The sequence below is a fragment of the Diospyros lotus genome, chromosome 5 (genome assembly GCF_014633365.1).
Source record: "Diospyros lotus cultivar Yz01 chromosome 5, ASM1463336v1, whole genome shotgun sequence".
Lineage (NCBI taxonomy): Eukaryota > Viridiplantae > Streptophyta > Magnoliopsida > Ericales > Ebenaceae > Diospyros > Diospyros lotus.
In genome coordinates this window covers 39,824,069-39,845,023 of record NC_068342.1, presented here as the reverse complement: position 1 = coordinate 39,845,023, position 20,955 = coordinate 39,824,069, and the positions used below count along the sequence as shown (strand labels likewise).

At 36.4% G+C, this 20,955-nt stretch overlaps 1 protein-coding gene across 2 annotated transcripts; it reads left to right on the top strand.

The window, feature by feature from the left end:
• Nucleotides 1–1,059: 1,059 nt before the first annotated feature.
• LOC127801465 (telomere repeat-binding factor 1) lies at nucleotides 1,060–20,021 on the top strand. 2 transcript variants are annotated; one of them, XM_052336657.1, is made up of 8 exons: nucleotides 1,060–1,192; nucleotides 2,149–2,319; nucleotides 2,445–2,662; nucleotides 5,140–5,232; nucleotides 15,855–15,939; nucleotides 17,149–17,232; nucleotides 19,124–19,477; nucleotides 19,811–20,021. In XM_052336657.1, exons 2-8 carry the CDS (start codon nucleotides 2,170–2,172, stop codon nucleotides 19,823–19,825), a joined length of 999 nt encoding a protein of 332 aa, XP_052192617.1. In that variant the 5' UTR covers nucleotides 1,060–1,192; nucleotides 2,149–2,169; the 3' UTR covers nucleotides 19,826–20,021. The 2 variants fall into 2 exon arrangements, with proteins under 2 accessions (XP_052192617.1, XP_052192618.1); XM_052336658.1 differs by lacking the exon at nucleotides 5,140–5,232.
• Nucleotides 20,022–20,955: the final 934 nt, after the last annotated feature.

Below are 20,955 nucleotides of genomic sequence, written 5' to 3'. Positions count from 1 at the left end.
TAAATGTGTCATGTTGTGTCACATGTTAACCTATTTAACCCGTTTAATTTAAACGGGTCGTGCTGTGTCACCTGTTAAACGTGTTATTTAGTTTTAAACGTGTTATTTCGTGTATAATTGTGTTAACGTGTTCAAATCAACCCACTAACCCTTTTAATTAAACGTGTCATTTCATATATAATCGTGTTAACGTGTTCAGATCAACCCGTTAATACGTTTAATTAAACGTGTCATTTTGTGTCTAAACGGGTTGACCCGCCTAAGACACGAAAATAATCGTGTCACCCGAACCCGATTAACCCCAATCTTAACCCGCTTAACTCCGTATCGTATCGTGTAATCGAATCGTATTCAAAATTATCAACCCTACCAATAACCAATAAATATTTATAAACAAGTTGTACAGAGATATCAATGTTAGTTAAAAAGTCACGAATTCACTTTTTCCTCTAAATTTCATAACTAAATGAACTTCTCTTTGTATAATAGTTTCATATGTAGAATTGGGTGGAGTCATTAGTTGCCTCTGTTTCTCAGCCAGATGAAGGGGGCACGGGGCCGCAAGAAGGGGACATCAGACAGATATATTGGGAAACAAAAAAATGACTTTTTTGAAAAAGTAAGAAAATAGAAATGTGAGAAAATGCGTATATAAAAAAATAGAGTTATTTTTGTAAATATAATTTAAATAAAAAAATAATTATTTAATTTAAAAAAAAACATAAATTTTATAATTCATTCAAACAAATTTTAAAAAATTAAGATAGAAGACACAAATTTTTTCATTCAAACAAATTTTAAAAATAAATTTTAAAAAAATTACAAAATTAAGATAGAAGATGAAATTTTTTTTGTGTAAATGGAAATATATTTTTTATATTTTTATAATATTATAAAACAGTCCCAAAATATTTTTAAAATTAAAGAAACAGCTACAAAACGTCTTTATTTAGACACTTGTGCTCGTCATTGATACTGATTGATTTTTATTAAATTGATCAAATCAAGTTTACACGTGTGCGATATAGATGGCCACCAGAATCCACGTCACCAGAACATGGCCATTAAGCATAACTATCCGCATCCGTACAAAACATGCGCTCCGCCACCAGATGAGAGAGAAACCAAACAGGGGGAAAGAGGGTTTCGAATTCTCCGAGCAGCAAATCACTCTCCGATTCATATTTCTCTGGTAATTTATCCCTTTACTCGTCGCCTTATGATTGACGTTTTTTATTGAATTTTCAAAACATCGTATTTGCGATCCTAATTTCGAAAATCGGGACTTATATGAAGATGAAGTGGCTAGGGCTTCGATTTCTGGCACATTAAATTTGTTTTATCTGCTTTTCTTGTTGCTGTACTTGTCACTTTCGTCGTGTAATTTGAATTTCTTCTTCCGTGGAATCTCCGATCGCGGTTTGTGGCTGGATTGGTTTCCTCTTGTGCCGGTCGCACCTTTAGTTCTGCTCAGAAGGGGAATTTATGAAGGTTTTCTTCGTTGCTGACGAAACTTTTGCGGAGGAAAGGAAATTGACTATGAATTTTAGTTTTGGGCCTTGGAGCCTAGGAGGGCCTTGGAGCCTAGGATGAAAGAAAAGAATCACACTAAGTTTAGATTCAAACGACTATTTTCTCTAGATAGTGAGAGTTTTCCTGCTTTTGAAATTTCATGTCCTGGGGAAGATGAAAAGAACTGTGTGTCTGTGTGTGTATTTAGCATGCTCTTTTTCTGTTTTAGCACATAGAATTTCCTAGGGGAGGGGTGTGGTGTGGTGAGTGTGGATTAAAGGAATGTGATAGGTTATGGAATATGAATGACCACTGCTTTCTCTCCTCAGTGTTTTAAGGTCTTGAGATTCGTTCTTAGTATCCTTTGAGTTCTTGTGTGACCATGCCCCACATTATATTTTCATCATAAATGTCTAAAAACAATGTAAATAAGAACTATGAACCAATTCATTTCACAGACCAACCTATGAACAAAATGTAGTTGGCTGGACTTTTCTGAGAATCTTAGTGACTCTAATGCACGTGTTATATAGTTATATATATACATATTATCATGTATACATACACTTCTATGACTTTATTTTTCCTGCCTGCATCTGCTCACTAGAGCAACTGGTTTCTGTGTATGTTCTTCAGTGAGGTTCTGCACTATCCTTGATGGGTGCTCCTAAGCAAAAATGGACCCCAGAAGAAGAAGCAGCTCTGAAAGCTGGCGTCCTTAAGCATGGGGCAGGCAAATGGCGAACAATACTTAAAGATCAAGAATTTAGTGGTGTCTTGTATTTACGTTCAAATGTGGATCTCAAGGTATATAGTGAAATGTTATAGTTGTTTGGTGAGTCAAGATAATGGCCATTTAGATAAGTCTTGTGCTGTATGTTTACTTGTCTTCTCTGTCTTATATAATCTAAAAATTGGTTCAATGTGGATAGGACAAATGGAGAAACATGAGTGTAATGGCAAATGGATGGGGCTCTAGAGAGAAGGCTAGGTTAGCCCTTAAAAGGATGCAACCTCTCCCTAAACAGGATGAGACCCCTATTGCTCCTGGTAAAGTAGTGCAAAGTGATGAAGAAATTGCTGATGCTAAGCCTCTTCCAGCTTTTGGTAGTGCCCAGCAGACTGGTGTTCCGAAAAGATCAATCGTAAGGTTAGATGCTATTCTTATTGATTTAGGGTGGCATTGACTTCTTTCATGTTTGTATAAGTTGTTCGCTACAGATAATGGGCTTTTTAAATTTTGATGCGATCCAGTTGATTACTTGAGAGCAAATGTGTAACAGTGACAGCCAGATTTATCAGGACAAGGAAAGCAAAAATGATAACGTTGACATCTTTATAATTTTGATTTCAATGTTAGCACGGAAAAATTATGTTCTTTTGTACAATGATTATAATGTAAGGGCTTATTGGTTTTCTAGTTAAATTAGTTAATTCATTTTTTGCTAATCAGATAATGATTTGTCTAATAATGTGTCAAAACTGGATGAAGTTTGTATGCCTGCTATTATCCAAATGCAATTTGATCATGGTATTATTTGTTGCTTGTATCTTTTTACATTAAACATAGTTTGTTTGAGTCTTGCTCTCAGTAACATGCCCTCTAGCATCAAATATGAAATCATGACATTACTCTCTTCAAAGTTCAAGGCATGTTCTAGTAATTTTGGATCTTGCTTGAAGAATCAGTGTTACCACTAATGAATAAACATCTTGAAAATTTATTTATTGTAAATGCGTGGGTTTATTTTTTATGTACTAAATAGCAATGCAACAGAGTGTAACATCCCCTACCATATCAAATGAGAGTTTTTGCTATTTTTATGGCAAATTTCTATGTTCATCACTTCATCTTTAATTTCAGGTTCATCTTTCAACCTTTGAACTCATGCTAGTTAGATGTTTCTCATCTTGACACGAGTGATTCTCTACACATCATCTGACTCTTTATTTGAGAAAATGGTTTCGAAAAAACGAATGTGATTTTGAAGGGCACAGATTGATTGTCCAACCATGGTGTTTTGTACAACTAAAATTTTCAAGTTAATCAAGTCTTTTCATGATTTGCTGACAATTAGTTTTTATACTTGAAACAAATGACCTGCTAGCCTTCCAAGTTCTATGAACTAATCTTAACATAAAATTCTATCATTGCTTCTTGCTTATGGCAATGTAATTTGGTTTAAGCCCATATAACAGGTTGCCTCTAGAGGCTTAGGAGCTTGAAATTAAGGAATTGCATGTCTTATAGTAGTAGGAAGGCTTGATCCTAAGCATCATGCCCTTGGTCTATGTGTCAGCATCATCACACCTCACTAGGCTAACGTGCGGGACCATGAACAGGAGATCACTGTATGTAGATTGTAGAGGCAACATATCACTAAGTGAACCACATGGAGGTGTTACATTTACCCACACTTAATTATGTAGGGAATGTAGGATAACTTAGCTAGTATCCATCTCATTAGTTGTCTCAATCAATGATTTATGTTGAATCTTGGACCGATTACTACACAAGAAACCCCACTCTCTCACAACCAACTCTCACCCAATAGGAACAGAAATAGGATAACGCTAGTTAGAGAAAAACAAAGCAATAACAGAAAGGTAAATGAGACATAAAATTTATCCTGGTTCAGGCATGAAAATGCCCTACATCCAGACTCCCGAAGCCTTTGACAAATCCACTAGAAAGCGATCAAGATTACAGCACTCCCTCTCACACACTTCTTGCTATGAATCAATAGTCTTACCTCTTGAGAATACAAGGACTGAGCCTTTGCTCACTCTCAATTCTCTAGAACCCGTGCAAGATAGAAAACGAAAAGAATGAATGCTGAATCACCCCCTCCCGAGAGCCTATCTGCCTCTATTTATAAGAGATAGAGGCGGTTACAAACCAAGGACTTAAATGCAAATAGAAGGAAATAAAGGACTATTGGAAATAACTTACAGCAAGTTATTTCCGTTATATTCTAAACTCATAAAATATAAACATACACAATTATTCCCCAGCTATATACAAAGCCCTCCATCGAGACTTAACAACTTAACTAGTGCGAATCCTAACAATTTATTATGCAATATATAACATCTACAAATTATATACATGCACAATGTTTTTGTCTATTTAATTCAAGTAATGATAATACATGCTATGAAGGCATAATCCTTTGTGGCAACTGTTGAAAAGTATATTTCAGCTTTCTGTAGCAAGCATTTAGGCATTGGAGATTTTGGGGCCTGGTCTTACAGAAGAGCTTAAATGAGCCCTGTGCAAGAATTCATGTGGAAAATAACTAGAGTACCATGAACTTAAAGGCCTAGGTATTGTAACATGAGATGTCATTATTGTTACAGATGGAATTGTACAATGGCTTGTTATCAAAGCAGTTTTGGTAGTGAAACAAAAGCATTCTATGAAGACATGAATGGAGGCATGGTGCTTAATTTTTGTAATTTCAACTAAAAAATAAGGTTCATGAGTGGCATACCTGGCTATGAAAGCAAGAAAACTAATATATCATTTTAGTTAAGTGGCCTGTGTTTTCATTTATTTGATGTTTCAAGGGAGTGTCAATTTTGGTATACTGCATTACAAATACACTTCCATTTGACCCATGCAAGGGAGGAATACCTGGATATACATCAACAGCATAGTCATCCCATCTTATACTTTGAGGTTGAGCAAAATCTGAATCACAGATACACAATTGGCAGGTTGTTCATTCTCGATACCAAGCATAAATGTGAGGACCTTTTTTTCTCTATTTTTGCTAAATGTCTTGCAGGCTTCTTTGTGTTTCTTCTATAATTAAAGGGATGGTATAATGATAGTTATATGTACCCTAATGCTCGAGTGTCCTGACAATGCAGGTGCTGAAGTTGTTTTGATTAATATATGAAAGATAGGCATGAGGTTGCTGGAGTGGGTTAAGAAAAGAGTGAACAAGCCTGTAGCATATTTCTTGGGATTCCATGTGAGCGTTTCTTTGATTGATGACACTAATCATTGAGCAGCTATTGAAGAAAAATAGAGGCCTAGGGTCGATAAAAATTTTGGTCTGGACCATCAAGTATGACAATAATTATAAGGGGCTGGAGTCAAGGAGATGGAGGAAGGTTCTTGCTGCTTTATTCAAATATATATTTTTTGCTTGGATAGTTGATCCTTTTTTCTGTGTTCATGTTAGGACTGTCAAACGAAGACCAACCCGAAGAGAATTCCCACTCGAATTCTTGCACACTCACAGAACTTAGAAACCAATTAAGAAAACAGAATGATAATTGAAATTGCAGAAAGATAAAACAAACCCACAAAAAGACCAGATTTATCCTGGTTCGGAATGCCTTTGGCAAACCTACATCTAGCAGTCAACACCCCCACACAGAGCAGCCTTTTATTTAGGATGAAACCGATCAGTATATCAAGCCTCTAAACCCTCATCTATATCCCTGAGTACGTACACACATTCTCCTAAGAATACACAAGACTAAACTCAGCCCTTCTTTTCTCAAGAATGAAAAACAGCACTAGATCATAGATGAAATAGAAGCTCTCCCTTGGAATGATCCTTGACTGCCTCCCCTGCCCTCTTATTTATAGAAAGGGCGGACACCCCAATATAACTAACTACTATTGGGATAATACAATTAGGCCCCCTAAAAATACTAAGTAATTACACTTGGTATTTTAACCCTAATTGATCTAGTCTTCGAGCCAATGAACCTCCAATACTTTACTGATCTTCTACCGCATAAACTCTAGGCAAACACAATAATTATCCACCATTTTCCTTGAGTTCTTCACTCGATAGCCCTGAACTTGCTCTCATCTGGAATGTAAGACAAAACACTGATCATATTAGACACAAAGAACATTAAGAATGGATAACCAATGTTGTAATTTAGACTTAGGGACAGCTTTGGTAAACATGTCAGCTGCATTTTCTTCTCCTGCAACTTTTATTAGGGTTATCTCCTCCTTCTCAAGAATTTCTCTAATGAAATGATACCTAACATCTATGTGTTTGGTTCTTTCATGGTGTGAAGGATTCTTAGCCAAATGATGGCACTTTGACCATCACACATTAGCCTAACCTTAACATCTCTTCCTAGTAGTTCATTAATGATTCCTCTAAGCCAAAGGCCTTCTTTTATTGCTTCAGTTACAACAATATACTCTGCCTCGGTTGTGGACAATGCCACTACCGATTGCAGATTTGTTTTCCAGCTAATGGAAGATCCCCATAGCTGAAATACATAATCTATTGAAGATCTTCTCTTGTCAATATCTGTTGCAAAATCTGCATCTGTGAACCCTAAGATGTAAGGTTTTTCTTCTAATTTACCTCCACCATAAACCAAAGCCATACCTAAAGGTCCATTTTACAACATTCCAATGAGCTTTACCCAGATTGGCCATAAACCTACTAGATACACTCAGAATGGGCCAAATCTGGTCTTGTACAAACCATGTTGTACATTAAGCTCCCAATTGCATTAGAGTAAGGAATCTTATTCATTTCCTTAATGTCTTCTTCATCCCTAGGAGACTGCTCATGTGATAATTTAAAGTGTTGAGCAAAAGGAACTGATACACCCTTTGCATCACTCATGTTGTATCTCTTAACCAACTTGCTAAGATAGGTTTTTTAAGACAAAATTAGCTGCCTATGCTGCCTGTTCCTTTTAATCTCTATGCCTAATATCTTCCTAGCTTCTCCTAATTCTTTCATTTCAAAAACTGATTTCAAACTCAGCTTTAGATTCATGATTTCCTTAGTTGATTGGCCTGCAATCAACATATCATCTACATATAAGAGAAGATTGTCATGAACCTAGGGTTCATAACGGGCTAAAATTGGCAATCGGAAGGATCCGATTGAATTAAGGTCAAGAACAGAATGTATAGAGGGAAAATTGAAGAAGAATGGGGAAAAAATTAGAGAGAATTGAGGGAGAGTAGAAGAGAGAAATGAGAGGGAGATTTGAGAGAATTGGAGAGAGAGAGAGAGAGAATCAGATTTTCATTAATCAATTCAAGCCTAATCATCTCCTCTTACAATGGGCATTTTTATAGGCATATGTAGCTTCTTAACTAATTTCTAACAGCACCCATGTGCTCCCAACAAACAACCAAATATCTCTTAACAAACAAATATAAGCCTATTACAATATTACCCCTTTATTATATCCTTATCACAATATTACCCTTCTAATCCTCCTAGGGACATGACAATTTCCCCCCCTTGAAATGTTTCTTGTTCCCAAGAAACTTATTACCACCTAACCGTTGCTTCTTTATTTAATGCCCATCTTCACCCAGTGGTTTCTTCTTTGCTTTTCCTTCTTCTTATCTTGTTTTTCCCTTCTCTTTTTCCTTCTCTTTTCTTTCTCCTCAGCAACAATAGCATTATGGCTTGTTGCCACACCAATGGAAACATGAATGAGCAAAACATCAAGGGTCTCGATCCCTTCAACAAAGAAGTCCTTCCCTTTCTTCCTTTCATCTTGTTTCGCTTTATCCTTCTGCATCCTCCATTGCTCCTGATGTGCTGTCAATCCTACAACCCCATCCTCCAACTCTTAGGGCTGCAATGTTAACTTTGTTTTGTCTTGTGTGCCTATGCCAATGACATACATGTGGGATGTTCCGAGCAAGGTACCCGGTGCAATCCTTTGTTCCTTCTCTTTAGACTCCTTATTTTGTTGTTTCAGGAGATCAATGGCATCAAGAGTCTCAGCGCTAGTAGCAATGCCTGAGAGATTGCCAATTGATTGAGTGCCATCCTCCACTTTCTGCTCCCTAATCTTTTCTTCCATGATGCGGTCACCAATCAAGACTTGGCCCAAGTTCGACCTGACCAAACCGGAACAGTATCACCGGAATAGTAACACCGGAATAATATTTTAATACTTCTTAAGTTTTAGAATTCTACTTGATTTAGGATTCTACTTCATGTTTCTACTTGATTTAGGATTCTAATTCATGATTTTACTTGATTTAGGATTCTACTTCACGTTTCTACTTGATTTAGGATTTTACTTCATGTTTTATTAGGGTTTTATTTTTATTAGGATTCTAGTTGACTTTTATTTAGGATTTATTTCTATTAGAATTCTAGTTGGATTTTGTTTATAAATATTAGATGGATTTGGATTAGCCAAATACTATAAATATGCCTAGGATCTAGAGTTTGTAATCAAGTTTTTCTCAATCAAATTTCAGCAACCTATTTGGGTTTTCTTAGCAAAACAGTCTTGTTTTTGCGTCTTCTTGAAAGCCAAGCTTCGGCCATTGAAGTTTGTTCTTTCAAGGGTTTATTTTGGTGTGTTTTTTTTTACACACGCGCTACACGCTGCGTCATTCCACATACTCCTCAGCCTTCTCCATAGCCAAGACCAAGAGAGTAGTATGTTTAGACCCTTTCATATCTTCAATAGAGGCCTCCTCCAATGGAAATACTTTTACTTGCTAGTAGCTGGAGTACACCAAGGATTTACTTTCAGCAAGGTTGTTCTCCTTTGGTTGCTCCGCTTTAAGGAATTCCTCCTTGTTAAAACTCTCGCAATAATTATCGAAGTGTTCAATGGAAAAGTTGTAATGATACTTCTTGATTAGTATCATTGCAAACTCCTATAGCTTCTCACGAAACATACGGCCAAATTCCTCGCACTCTTCATGAATCCCACTGCTTGTTCCTTTATCCCTTCGGCTAGACTCATTCTCAAACTTCTTTCCCCATATTTGATTCTTCCAACTACACCGTTGCTTATCCTTGTTACTGTAAACTGAAAATGCATCCTTCTTTGGCTGCCATTGAAGCTCCATTCTAGTTGAAAATGAAGCATTCATCTGCTGCAATTGAGGTTCCAATTGTCTTATGCATGCACTGCTTCCCATGGCCGATTTCTCACGAACAAGACACTGCGAGGACCAAGTAGTAGGAGTTCTATACATACTGAATCCCACACTTCCCTGAGCTAATCGACCCTACATTAGAATCGCCTCAATGTAGTTCAATAGCCTAAAAGCACTCGCTCCTCTTCGTCTTACCAATTCAAACAAGTTAACCAGATTTCAAAACTAAATTTTAGAGTTGCTCACTACAGTGGTCTATTGTATCGCTTCTAACTTAGTAATTGGCTGCTTGAATCCGATTGTTGTGCTGATTGGTCAACCACGAAATTTACCAGATCTGTTTTTCTTTTCCACAAATTTGAACCGAGACCTGCCGAGAAGTAACAGCCTATGAACAATCAGAAATTAACCGTCAATGAGCGTTGGAACCCACCCAAGAGCCGCCTCCTGATCTACGCAACAACCAACACTACCCTCTTAGATCTGAATTCCAGCGCCTCATATCTGGGTCCTCTTCCTAGATCCCTAGAATTTAGTGGCAGTAAGAGGAATCCGAAGCTGGATAGTGGCCGAGATTCGTTGCTAAGGAGAAACAGCCAAGATCGCCTGGGTTTGCTTGCCTCTATCATACACACACAGCGACTTGGATCCTGATCACTTGACCCTACTTCTCCTTCAATCCTTCCTCATTTGACAAGGGCTATTCACTGAATCCGTTTGAACTGGCTGCGATAGCCTTCCTCACCCCTGTTGTCAACTCCAGCGGAGCTCCTGCAACTTGTCTTCCGCTTCAGTCGCACGCACCTCGGCCGTCTGCTTCACCTTCGACGGACTCATGCTCGCCTTTGACAGTAGCAGCACTCCCAAGTCCAAATCATGACCTCCTGGCCGTCCGCGTCACCCTCTGGTCACCCACTCCAATCATCCGACCAATCCGCGTCACTGTTATCGCTCCCTAAGCTTGCCTGGATGGCCGAGGTCGGCTCCGTTACCGTTCTTCAAAGTCGCCTCTAAAGTGAGTCTCATCCTCGTCTTAAGCAACCTGACTCGCCTCCGACACTGCTACTTGACTTTGCCAAACGATGCGCAAATGACAGGCCACGAGCTTCCAAGAACGCATTTGACGAACTCCCTCACCAATTGCGAGCACTATCTGTTCGCAACGCTTCGCCTCACCCAGAATCGCTTCTCACCGTCTGGGTTGGACTTGCTTGCTCGTCTGGAAGTTCCAATCAACTGGAATCAAATTCATAGCCAAGGATTGACTGCTCTGTTGCGGTCTCCTGAGGATTCGATTGACTTTGTTGGAGCTCCCTATGAGTTCGATCAATTCTATTGCAGCTCCTCAAGAGTTCGCCTGTCTCGCCATAAATTCGCTGGACGCTAATTGCTGCTACGATCACTGGAATTACTTAACATAGAGGATGGCCGAGGAATGAACTTCTCTGATACCAATTTGTCATGAACCTAGGGTTCATAATGGGCTGAAATTTTCAATCGGAATGATCCAATTGAATTAAGGTCAAGAACAAAATGTATAGAGGGAAAATTGAAGAAGAATGGGGAAGAAATTAGAGAGAATTGAGGGAGAGCAAAAGAGAGAAATGAGAGGGAGATTTGAGAGAATTGTAGAGAGAGAGAATCAGATTTTCATTAATCAATTCAAGCCTAATCATCTCCTCTTACAATGGGCTTTTTTATATTTATAGGTAGCTCCTTAACTAATTTCTAACAACACCCATGTGCTCCTAACAAACAACCAAATATCTCCTAACAAACTAATATAAGCCTATTACAATATTACCCCTTTATTATATCCCTATCACAATATTACCCTTCTAATCCTCCTAGGGACATGACAAAGATATATGGATACATTATTTGGCATATGCTTAAAATAGACACAGTTATCATATGAGCTCCTCTTAAACCCTTGAGACAACAGAAATGAGTCAAATTTCTTATACCATTGTCTAGGGGATTGTTTTAAACCGTAAAGAGACTTCTTAAGAAGACACACTAGTTCTTTCTTTCCTCTTACCTCAAATCCCTTCGGCTATTCCATAAGAATATTTTCGTCTAAATCTCCATGTAGAAAAGCTGTGGTGACATCCATTTGTTCTAAAATTAAGTCTTGATGGGCTGTAATTGCGAGTAGAATCCTTGTTGAGGTGTGTCTCACTACGGGTGAGAATACCTCATTGAAATCTACACTGGCTACTTGAGTAAAGCCTCTAGCCACTTGCCTAGCTTTATATCTAGGCTTAGCTTCCTTCCCAGCTCCTTCCTTAATTTTATATATCCACTTACAGCTAACAACCCTCTTTCCTAAGGGTTTTTCTACAAAAATCCAAGTATTATTCCGTTTAAGAGAGTCCATCTCAAATTTCATGGCTTCCTACCACTTCTGAGTGTCTCTGAATCTTATTGTTGCTTCATATGAAAGGGGTTCCTCCCCTATTTCTGTCACTGCACTTGACAGGGCATAGGAAACTAAATCAGAATAGCCATATCTTACCGGAGGTCTGGAAACTCTCCTCTGCCCATCCCTAGCTACATTGTACCTTTCTGGATCAGGGGAATTTTTTGAGCAAGAGGATTCCTCATAATTCTCTTGCTATCCAGAAGAGGATGCCTCATAGTCATGCTGCTGACTTAGAGAAAATTCTCCATACCTTTCATTTTCTTCTTAAAGGTTTAAGTCCTGATCCTGAGGATTATTTTGGCCTCTATCCAATGGTTCTTCAGATAGATCTACATCTACTAATTTTTCTTTCTCAGCATCCTTTGATTCTTCCTTTCCCCCAAAGTCTTTTATGTTAGATTCCTCATTAAAGGTAACATCTCTACTTACAAAGATTTTAGGCATATTTGGATCTAAACTCCACAATTTATAACCCTTAACTCCTTTCGGGTATCCTATAACAAGCACCTAATTGCTCTAGGATCCAGCTTCCTTGCTTGGAACAAGCATAGGCTATACACCCAAACACTCTAATATGATCTATATTAGGCTTGTGACCAGTCCACATTTCATAGGGGGTTTTAATCCCTATGGTTGTGGTTGGTGACCTATTAATAACATCGGCTATCGTAGATAAGGATTCTCCCCAAAAAGATTTGGAAAGCCTAGCATGAATAATCATGCACCTAACTCTCTCTAAAAGAGTTCTGTTCATTCTCTCGGCTAAACCATTATGTTTGGGGTTTCCTGGAACTGATAGGTGTCTTAGAATACCATTTTGATTACATAGGTGGGCAAATTCCTTATTGCAAAATTTCAAACCATTATCAGTCCTAATGATCTTAATTTTGCTTCCTTTCTGATTTTCTTTCATGGTTTTCCAGGTTTGAAAGGTTTCAAAAGTTTTATCTTTTGATTTTAAAACATAAACCCAAACCATTCTAGAATAATCATCAATTATAGATAGGAAATACCTAGCTCAACCATGAGATAAGTTTTGGGAGGGCCCCATAGATCAAAATGGATATATTCTAAAGGGGCCTTATTGGAGTGAGTAGCCTTTTTAGGGAATTTAACTTTTACTGATTTTCCAAATATGCATGTTTCACATTTGTCTATAGCTGTAACCTTTCCATCACTTAAAATCCCTTGCTTAGCTAATTCCTTAAGTCGTTGCTCACTAATGTGAGCCATCCTATAGTGCCACAGCCTGGACTGCTCATAGGATTTTCCCTCTCCTAATGCTGCCTCTCCACGTACTGTGGATGCTTGCAGCATATATATGCCATTTTGAAGGATAGCCTTCATGCATAGGAGGGACCCCTTTACTATCTTAAGAACTCCACCAACTCCTCTATAGGAGTAGCCATTTTTGTTTAATTCTCCAAGGGATATCAGATTTCTCTTCAAGTCTAGTACATATCTTACAGCAGACAATGTCCTGATTATTCCATCATGCATTTTGATTTTAACATCCCCAACCCCTTTGATTTTACATTCCTGGTTGTTTCCTAGAAGGACTTTACCCCCATCTATGTCCCTAAAACTTAGGAACCAATCCCTATGAGGAGTCATGTGGAAAGAACAACCAAAGTCTAATACCCAGGCCTGCCTATCCTCAGTATTTGACACAATAAGTGCATCAGCGCTGTCATAATCAAATTCACAAATTGAGGAGGAAATCTCAGCATTCCCTTTATTCTGAAATTCCCTATTTTCTTAGGGCAATTCCTCTTAATATGACCTTCTTCGTGACATAAGAAACACCTTACTGTTTTCTTACCCTTTTTAGACTTTGATCTAGACCTTCCCTTAGTCTTTCGATCTTTCTTTTCTGTCCTTGACCTATCTGTAAGAGCATCTCCTATAGAGTTCCTAACTTCTACCTTTTGTTGAAGTTCTTTGGAGTTTAAAGCTCCGATAACATCATTTAGGGAAAAGTTTTCTCTTCCATGTTTTAATATATCAACAAAAGTCTCATAAGATCTTGGTAAAGAATGTAAAAGAACAAGAGCCTTATCCTCATCGTCATACTTTATATCAATGTTTTCCAAATCTAAACATAGCCTTGTAAAGTCATCTATATGGTCTTGCAACTTCTAGCCTTCTCCCATTCTAAATGAAAAAAATCTGGTTTTCAAGAACAGTCAGGTGGAAAGCCTTTTAGTCAAATATAAGGTCTCTAACCTATTCCATAGAGATAGGGCAGTGGTCATCTTAGAGACCTCCTGTAGGACCTTATCACCAAGACTAAGAATCAAAGTATTATAGGTTTTTTCATCTATTTCTTCCCTCTGTTTACTATATTCTTGTTTTTGTTTAGGAGTACTAGATTCAGGTAACTTTTTCTCTTCTTCTAATGCCCCTTTCAGTCCTAAATTTCCTAGGAGCGCTTTCATTTTAATCCTCCAAAGGCCGAAATTGTTTTGGCCAGTGAACTTTTTTATATCATATCTTGTCGAGGCCATAATCAAGACTAATAGCTAACGAAATCAACAAGAAATTATCAAGGAAGAAAAGCAAGAAAACTTATCTTGGTTCGTGGAATGGCTCTGATACCAGATTGTTGATGTTAGGACTGTCAAACGAAGACCAACTCGAAGAGAATTCCCACTCAAATTCTTGCACACTCACAGAACTTAGAAACCAATGAAGAAAACAGACAAAACGGAATGATAATTGAAATTGCAGAAAGATAAAACAAACCAACAAAGAGTCGAGATTAATCTTGGTTCGGAATGCCTTGGGCAAATCAACATCCAGCAGTCAACACCCCCACACAGAGCAGCCTTTTATTTAGGATGAAACCGATCAGTACATCAAGCCTCTAAACCCTCATCTATATCCCCAAGTATATATACACACATTCTCCCAAGAATACACATGACTAAACTCAGCCTTTCTTTTCTCAAGAATGAAAAACAGCACTCGATCATAGACGAAAGAGAAGCTCTCCCTTGGAATGATCCTCGACTGCCTCCCCTGCCCTTTTATTTATAGAAAGGGCGGACATCCCAATATAACTAACTACTATTGGGATATTACAGTTAGGCCCCCTACAAATACTAAGTAATTACACTTGGTATTTTAACCCTAATTGATCTAGTCTTCCAGCCGATGAACATCCAATACTTTACTGATCTTCTACTGCATAAACTCTAGGCAAACACAACATTCTGTTTCATTTTTGGGTCATTTTAGTTACTTTGAAGGTCTGACAGTGTGGAGTTCTTTTATCCTTCTCTGTTTTTGCTTTGTTAAGATAGGGAGCCTAGTACATCATAGTTCCTTTGAGTTGAACAGGTGATTAGATGCACAAAGCCTGCCCAAGAGTTGTTTTTGTAGTTGTAGGGGTAATTACTTGTGAGTCTGGTTCACCAATGTGACCAGCAAGTCTGGTAGCATTTCTTTTGAAATTTAAGCTTACAGTAATTGTGATGCAATGTGGTGGAGAATGTCACAGATCTAGTAAATTTTTCCTTAAGTTTTGCAGTCAATATTAGAGCCATCCAGCTCTATGCAACAGACCCTTGAAACAAGACTGAGAAGGGCAATCAGCTATAGTAGAAGGAAAAGAGAAGGAATATCTGAAGAAAAAAGCTATGTTACGTTTTAATTGAAATCTTCAAATCATAAATAATTGCTATGGAGAACTGTTGCAAGAAATAAAAAATTGAATTGATGCTTATAATTAAGCAGTTGGATTTAAGTAATAAGAACTTTCTAGTTTGATGATGGAGGATCTATTTGACTTTTTTATTCACATCCTTTCTCATCGATAGGCATCATAATATTTGAATAGGACTTCCAAAACCCATATGGCGTATGACCAAGAAAAGTACAAGGCATACCTGTGTTTGTCAACAATTTGTACAGGGTTGCTAAAATGAATTAAACTTTAATAGATTGGTTAGTCTGTTTTTCTTTTCTTTTCTTCCCTCTGCAAGCCATGGTCAATTATTCTGCTTCTTGTTGCAACACCAAATCATGTTTTTTTTTCCCCTGTTGTTATAGGTTGGACAATCTTATCATGGAGGCTATTAACAACTTGGAGGAGCCTGGTGGTTCTAATAAGACTACTATAGCCACATACATAGAGGTATTTTACATCCTACTGTATATGTTTTCACAGTTTGCATCTTTGTGATTATCTATTAGCATTTATCCTAGGTTTCAATTAGCCATTTTATTTGGTGTTTTGATACAAATATGGAAAAAATCCTATCAATTGATGAGCTAACTTGGTAGCAATGGCATTGTTGCTCCTGTGTGATTGGAATGTCACAAGTTTGATTTGTGGGAACAAATTTTTTTCCAAAATAAGGGTAAGGCTGCATATAAAAGCGAGGAACTTTGTACAATGAGGATGCTCTTTTCATGAGCTAACTTGACATTCTGTAACCTTAGTAGCAACAGTGACTTCAGCACGTCTAGCTCCCTACATCATTGGGTGAAAAAAGGGACAAATTCACTATGTATGTTCCTATGATATATTCATGGCCATTTTTTCTTTGGTTAATTTACTTTTTGCTACCAGTGAATCTCTGATATCTCTTCCTAGCTATTTTGGAGTTAAGGAATCTATTAATTGGTTGACAGTATTGATTCTTATGTTTTCTTGGATGTTACATTAGAGTGCAGTCTTATCAAACCATTTTGAAATTCAATGATGGCGCAGATGGTTTTCTTCTTCACATTAGTTGTATTGCGGCCTTGTATTAGCATGGGTTTCCATTACATGGAACTATATTTCAGTAAATATCTGCTTAAAAAGTACTTATTTCTGTTAACTGCAACAAATGCTATATGTTAATGGTCACATTTTCTTGAAGAGTGGTAACCTTGTCACTGGCTGTTTTTATTTGAAAAGTGAGATTTACCGTGTTATGCTTCCTTTAATTTTTTTCTTACTAGGCACATCCATATCTCGTAATGTAATGTAGAGAGTTAATCATGTCCACTAGGTTATATGTGGATTGGACAGCCTTGCTTGACCCTAGAAGATTATGTCTTCATGTCAATTTCACTAGACTCAAAATTGCACGTCTTTTTTCTTCAATGTATTTTTGTTGTATTCACTGCTTACGTTTCCAGTGTTAAATACGGTTTGGTTTCTTTTGTCCTACCACAAGCTTTTTATATGGCGCGGCTTACAAAAGTATATTTAGATGTATAAGTGTTTGTAAGACCTCTTTCTGTTAATGGATCCTGTGCACAATGTAATTCTGTTACATTGTAAGTTCAACTCTTTCTATGCATTATATCAAACAATTATTTAATTGTTGTTATTATTATTTTTTATTTGCAGGAACAGTACTGGGCACCTCCAAACTTTAAAAGGTTATTATCTGCAAAATTGAAGTTTTTGACTGCTAATGGAAAACTGATTAAGGTAATAGCATGACTCATAACTTTAAGTATGGTTCAAAATTTATCATCTGGTGCTAAACTTACTTAGATGCTGTGAAGCTAATTAATAGAATAAATCATAACTTCTGCTTAGTTTTGTAGAACTCAAAGCATGCAAACTTGTAATTAAACGGTTCAAGAGCCATATAACAGTTTCCTATATGTAACTGTAGGGTTTATCTGGACTCTTCAATGGATAAAAACTATTTATAAATGTTTGCTAAAATAAATGGTTAGATTTTCTTAGGCAAAGAAAATCACGGCATGATAGAACAAAATCTCAAATGAAATGGTTAAGACATTTTTATTTTCTAGGAAATTAATATAAAACATTATTGGAAACCCAGAATTCCAATGTTTCCGCTTGAGTATATCAAACTACATTGAAACCATCAAAACATTTTGAAACAATGACATGTTTCAATAAAACAAGAAATGTGTGAAAGAGGCATTTTGATTTATCTATTTCAATATAAGAATTTATTTGATAACAAAAATGATGCAAGTCCTAACGAATATTGGAGTCTTCTAGAAAATGTAAATAGAGGAGAGAGAAAGTAAAAGAGAAATTGCTTGTAATTTATTTTCTTGTTTTATTATTATTACACAGATTTTTTTTTTATAAAAACTTTTTAATAGAATATTCTATATCAAACTATTATAATAACCTAGCCTTTTTTATAATGCATTCTGTAATTAACTGAGTAAAATTTTCACTTCACTTAAAATTTTAGCATTCCTTTTCCTTTATTAAGCTTTATTCTCAATGTTGTTATGCAAAAGAATTTAAACATGTCCCACTAAGGACCTCCCCCAATATTGAGAACATTGCTGCAATTGTTAATTATTTTATTATTTTTATCTTTATAAATTTTATTTTGTTAAATAAGTAAGGGGTATTAGTGTAATTAACTTAAAATACTTGTGTATATATATATATATATATATTCTCTCGTATTATACATTTTGGCATATACACATTATTTTATTCATAATTGATTAAATTTTTATGCTTATATAAAAATGTAGGTATGTATAGTTTATATAATTAATTTTTAACTAATTTAATGGGGGTTACATTTACTTTTGGAATTTTTAAATATAATTTTTATTGAGTACATTACTCACAAAATCAAGATAGAATGGTTGAAGTGGAGAAATGCATTCATATTTTATGTGAGCACAAGATTCTTTTAAAGCTAAAAGTAGCATGAAATGTTAGGCAATTATGTACGAACACATGAAAATTATGAGTGTAAATGAGGAGGCATTATTTATGGCCTAAGTATTTTAGAGTAATTGAGTGTAAGAAAAGACGGTTACAAATGAAATTACTAGTAACAAGATTGAAGTGGCACCTATTGAGGGCCATAAATAATGCCTCCTCAATTAAGGTGTTCTAGACATGTGAGACGAAGATCAATAAACATGCATGTGAGATGAGTTGGTGGAGGGGGGGGAAGAAGAGGTAGAGAAAGGTCGAAAAAGAAGACCTTAGTGGAAAACCCCTTGACATAGCTTATGGCCTTGAAAGCATATGAGCAAGGATAGAAATAATTTGGAGAGCTAGATTTATGTAGCTGACTTTACCTGGTTGGGAATAAGGTTTGTGACGGTGATGAATTAACACATTGCTTTTTTTTTTTTTTTCTCCCCTCCAAATTACAAGTAAATATTATAAACTGAAAACAGTGTTTATGTTTTTGTGTTCTTAAACTAGATTTGCACAATATAGTTTCTACTTCAGAAATTATTAGAATGGGGTTGATGGGAACCTTGTGTTTTTTGTTACTTTTATATTTTTCCCTATTTTCTCACATAGTGGGAGAAAGGCTTGGTATATTGTTGTTGTTTATCTTTTCCCCTTTTTGCAGATGAAACGCAAGTACAGGATAGGGCCACCGCCTTCAGCATTAGTGGACAAGAGAAGAAGCCCGTCTATGTTACTCCTGGATGGGAGGCCACGGGCTCCTCCGAAAGTTGACAAGGATGAAATCACCGTGTTAACTAAAGCTCAGATTGATTTGGAGTTGGCGAAGATGAGGAATATGACTCCAGAAGAGGCTGCTGCAGCTGCCGCACAAGCAGTTGCAGAGGCCGAAGCTGCCATAGCTGAGGCTGAAGAGGCAGCAAGGGAGGCAGAAGCAGCCGAAGCTGATGCTGAAGCAGCACAAGCTTTTGCCGAGGCGGCAATGAAGACACTCAAGGGAAGAAACCCACAGGGGATGGTAAACTCTTTACTTATTGCCCATTTTTCGTTTTCTTTGGTTCATTTCCTTGAGAAGCTCAATAAGGTTGCTCCAAGTCACAGATTTCAATTATGGAAACAGCCTCGTGCATTAGAAACACCATTTTTTTTTTAAAAAAAAATTTCTATGAAGAACCATAACCCACTAACCACTTCATATTCAGACGCTGGAAGCATCATCAGTTTCCAAGATTTAGAAATTTTATAATTGGCCATATGGTCAGGCTTTGCCTGAAAATCTTATAGCAACAAACTCAAAATCATTAGTTTCTAACGTTCCACTAATAGTGAGTGTCTACACAAAACTGTGCAGATGGCACGTGCTTGAGCGAAGCTCAGAGATGAATGAAGAGAAAGTAGAGTTTTGCTTTGGGAAGTAGTAGGACTGACTGACTGCCAATTTAGTTGTAAATATTCCAAGATTTCTCACGCTGAGGCTGGTGAAGTTGAGGGTTTTCTTAGTGTATCCTGTTCCTGTATTGGTAGTTCATCTGTTGCAATTTATTATTATTATTATTATTTTTCATGCCTTATCCTGAACCTTGAAGAAACTATTGATTAATGCTTAGGGCAGCTTGAGATTTTAGGACTTTAAGCGAAATATTTTATGAGGCCTTACGACTATATTTAAAAATAAAATTAATATAAATAAAAAAATTATTATATAAAATTTACAATATTTTACTATAAATTTACTCTTTTAGCATTTTTAGATGAAAAATTAATAATTAATTTATTCTAACATATGTTTTTCAAATAGGCACTATTGTCAATTTGTTAGTATAGATTTGGAGAAATTATAAATATTAAAATATATATATATAATTAATTAATAATTTAAAAATTAATAAAAAAATTAAAAGATACATTCAATAAGTATATAAAGGGATGATAAAGACGAAATCAGAATTACTAAAGAGAAGGTATAGTTGTGAAATTGATTGAATTGAGAACCTATGTCTGCACATATTGATGGCAAATGCTAGTGACAATGAATAGATAAAAAATTAAGAATGAGAGGAATTAAGGAAGATGATAGGGTCGTAGTCACTGACGTATGGAAATAGTTGTAACATAATTATATAAATAGTAGATTGAGATTAATTAAAAATACATGGAATAGTTGTGAGGGGATGAGTGCGATTGATTATTAATAAAAGAATGTGAGAGATTGAAATTAATTAAAAATTGTAGTGATACCTATGAGATTAATTATTGACAAAAGGAAGGTCTAAGATTGAGATTAATTAAAAATTTACAATGATTTGAAATGGGTATGCCTTAAAGTTTCTTCAATTCTTAAATTTTTTATTTTTTATTTTTTTATTTTTTAATTAATTTAAAATCAAAAAATTAAAATAAGCATGTCCCTGAGTGGCTTAAAATGGGCATGGCCCTAAGCGGCTCCCAGACAGCTTATGCCCGGGGCTAGCCCTGTTAATGTGTTACCTTTCACAA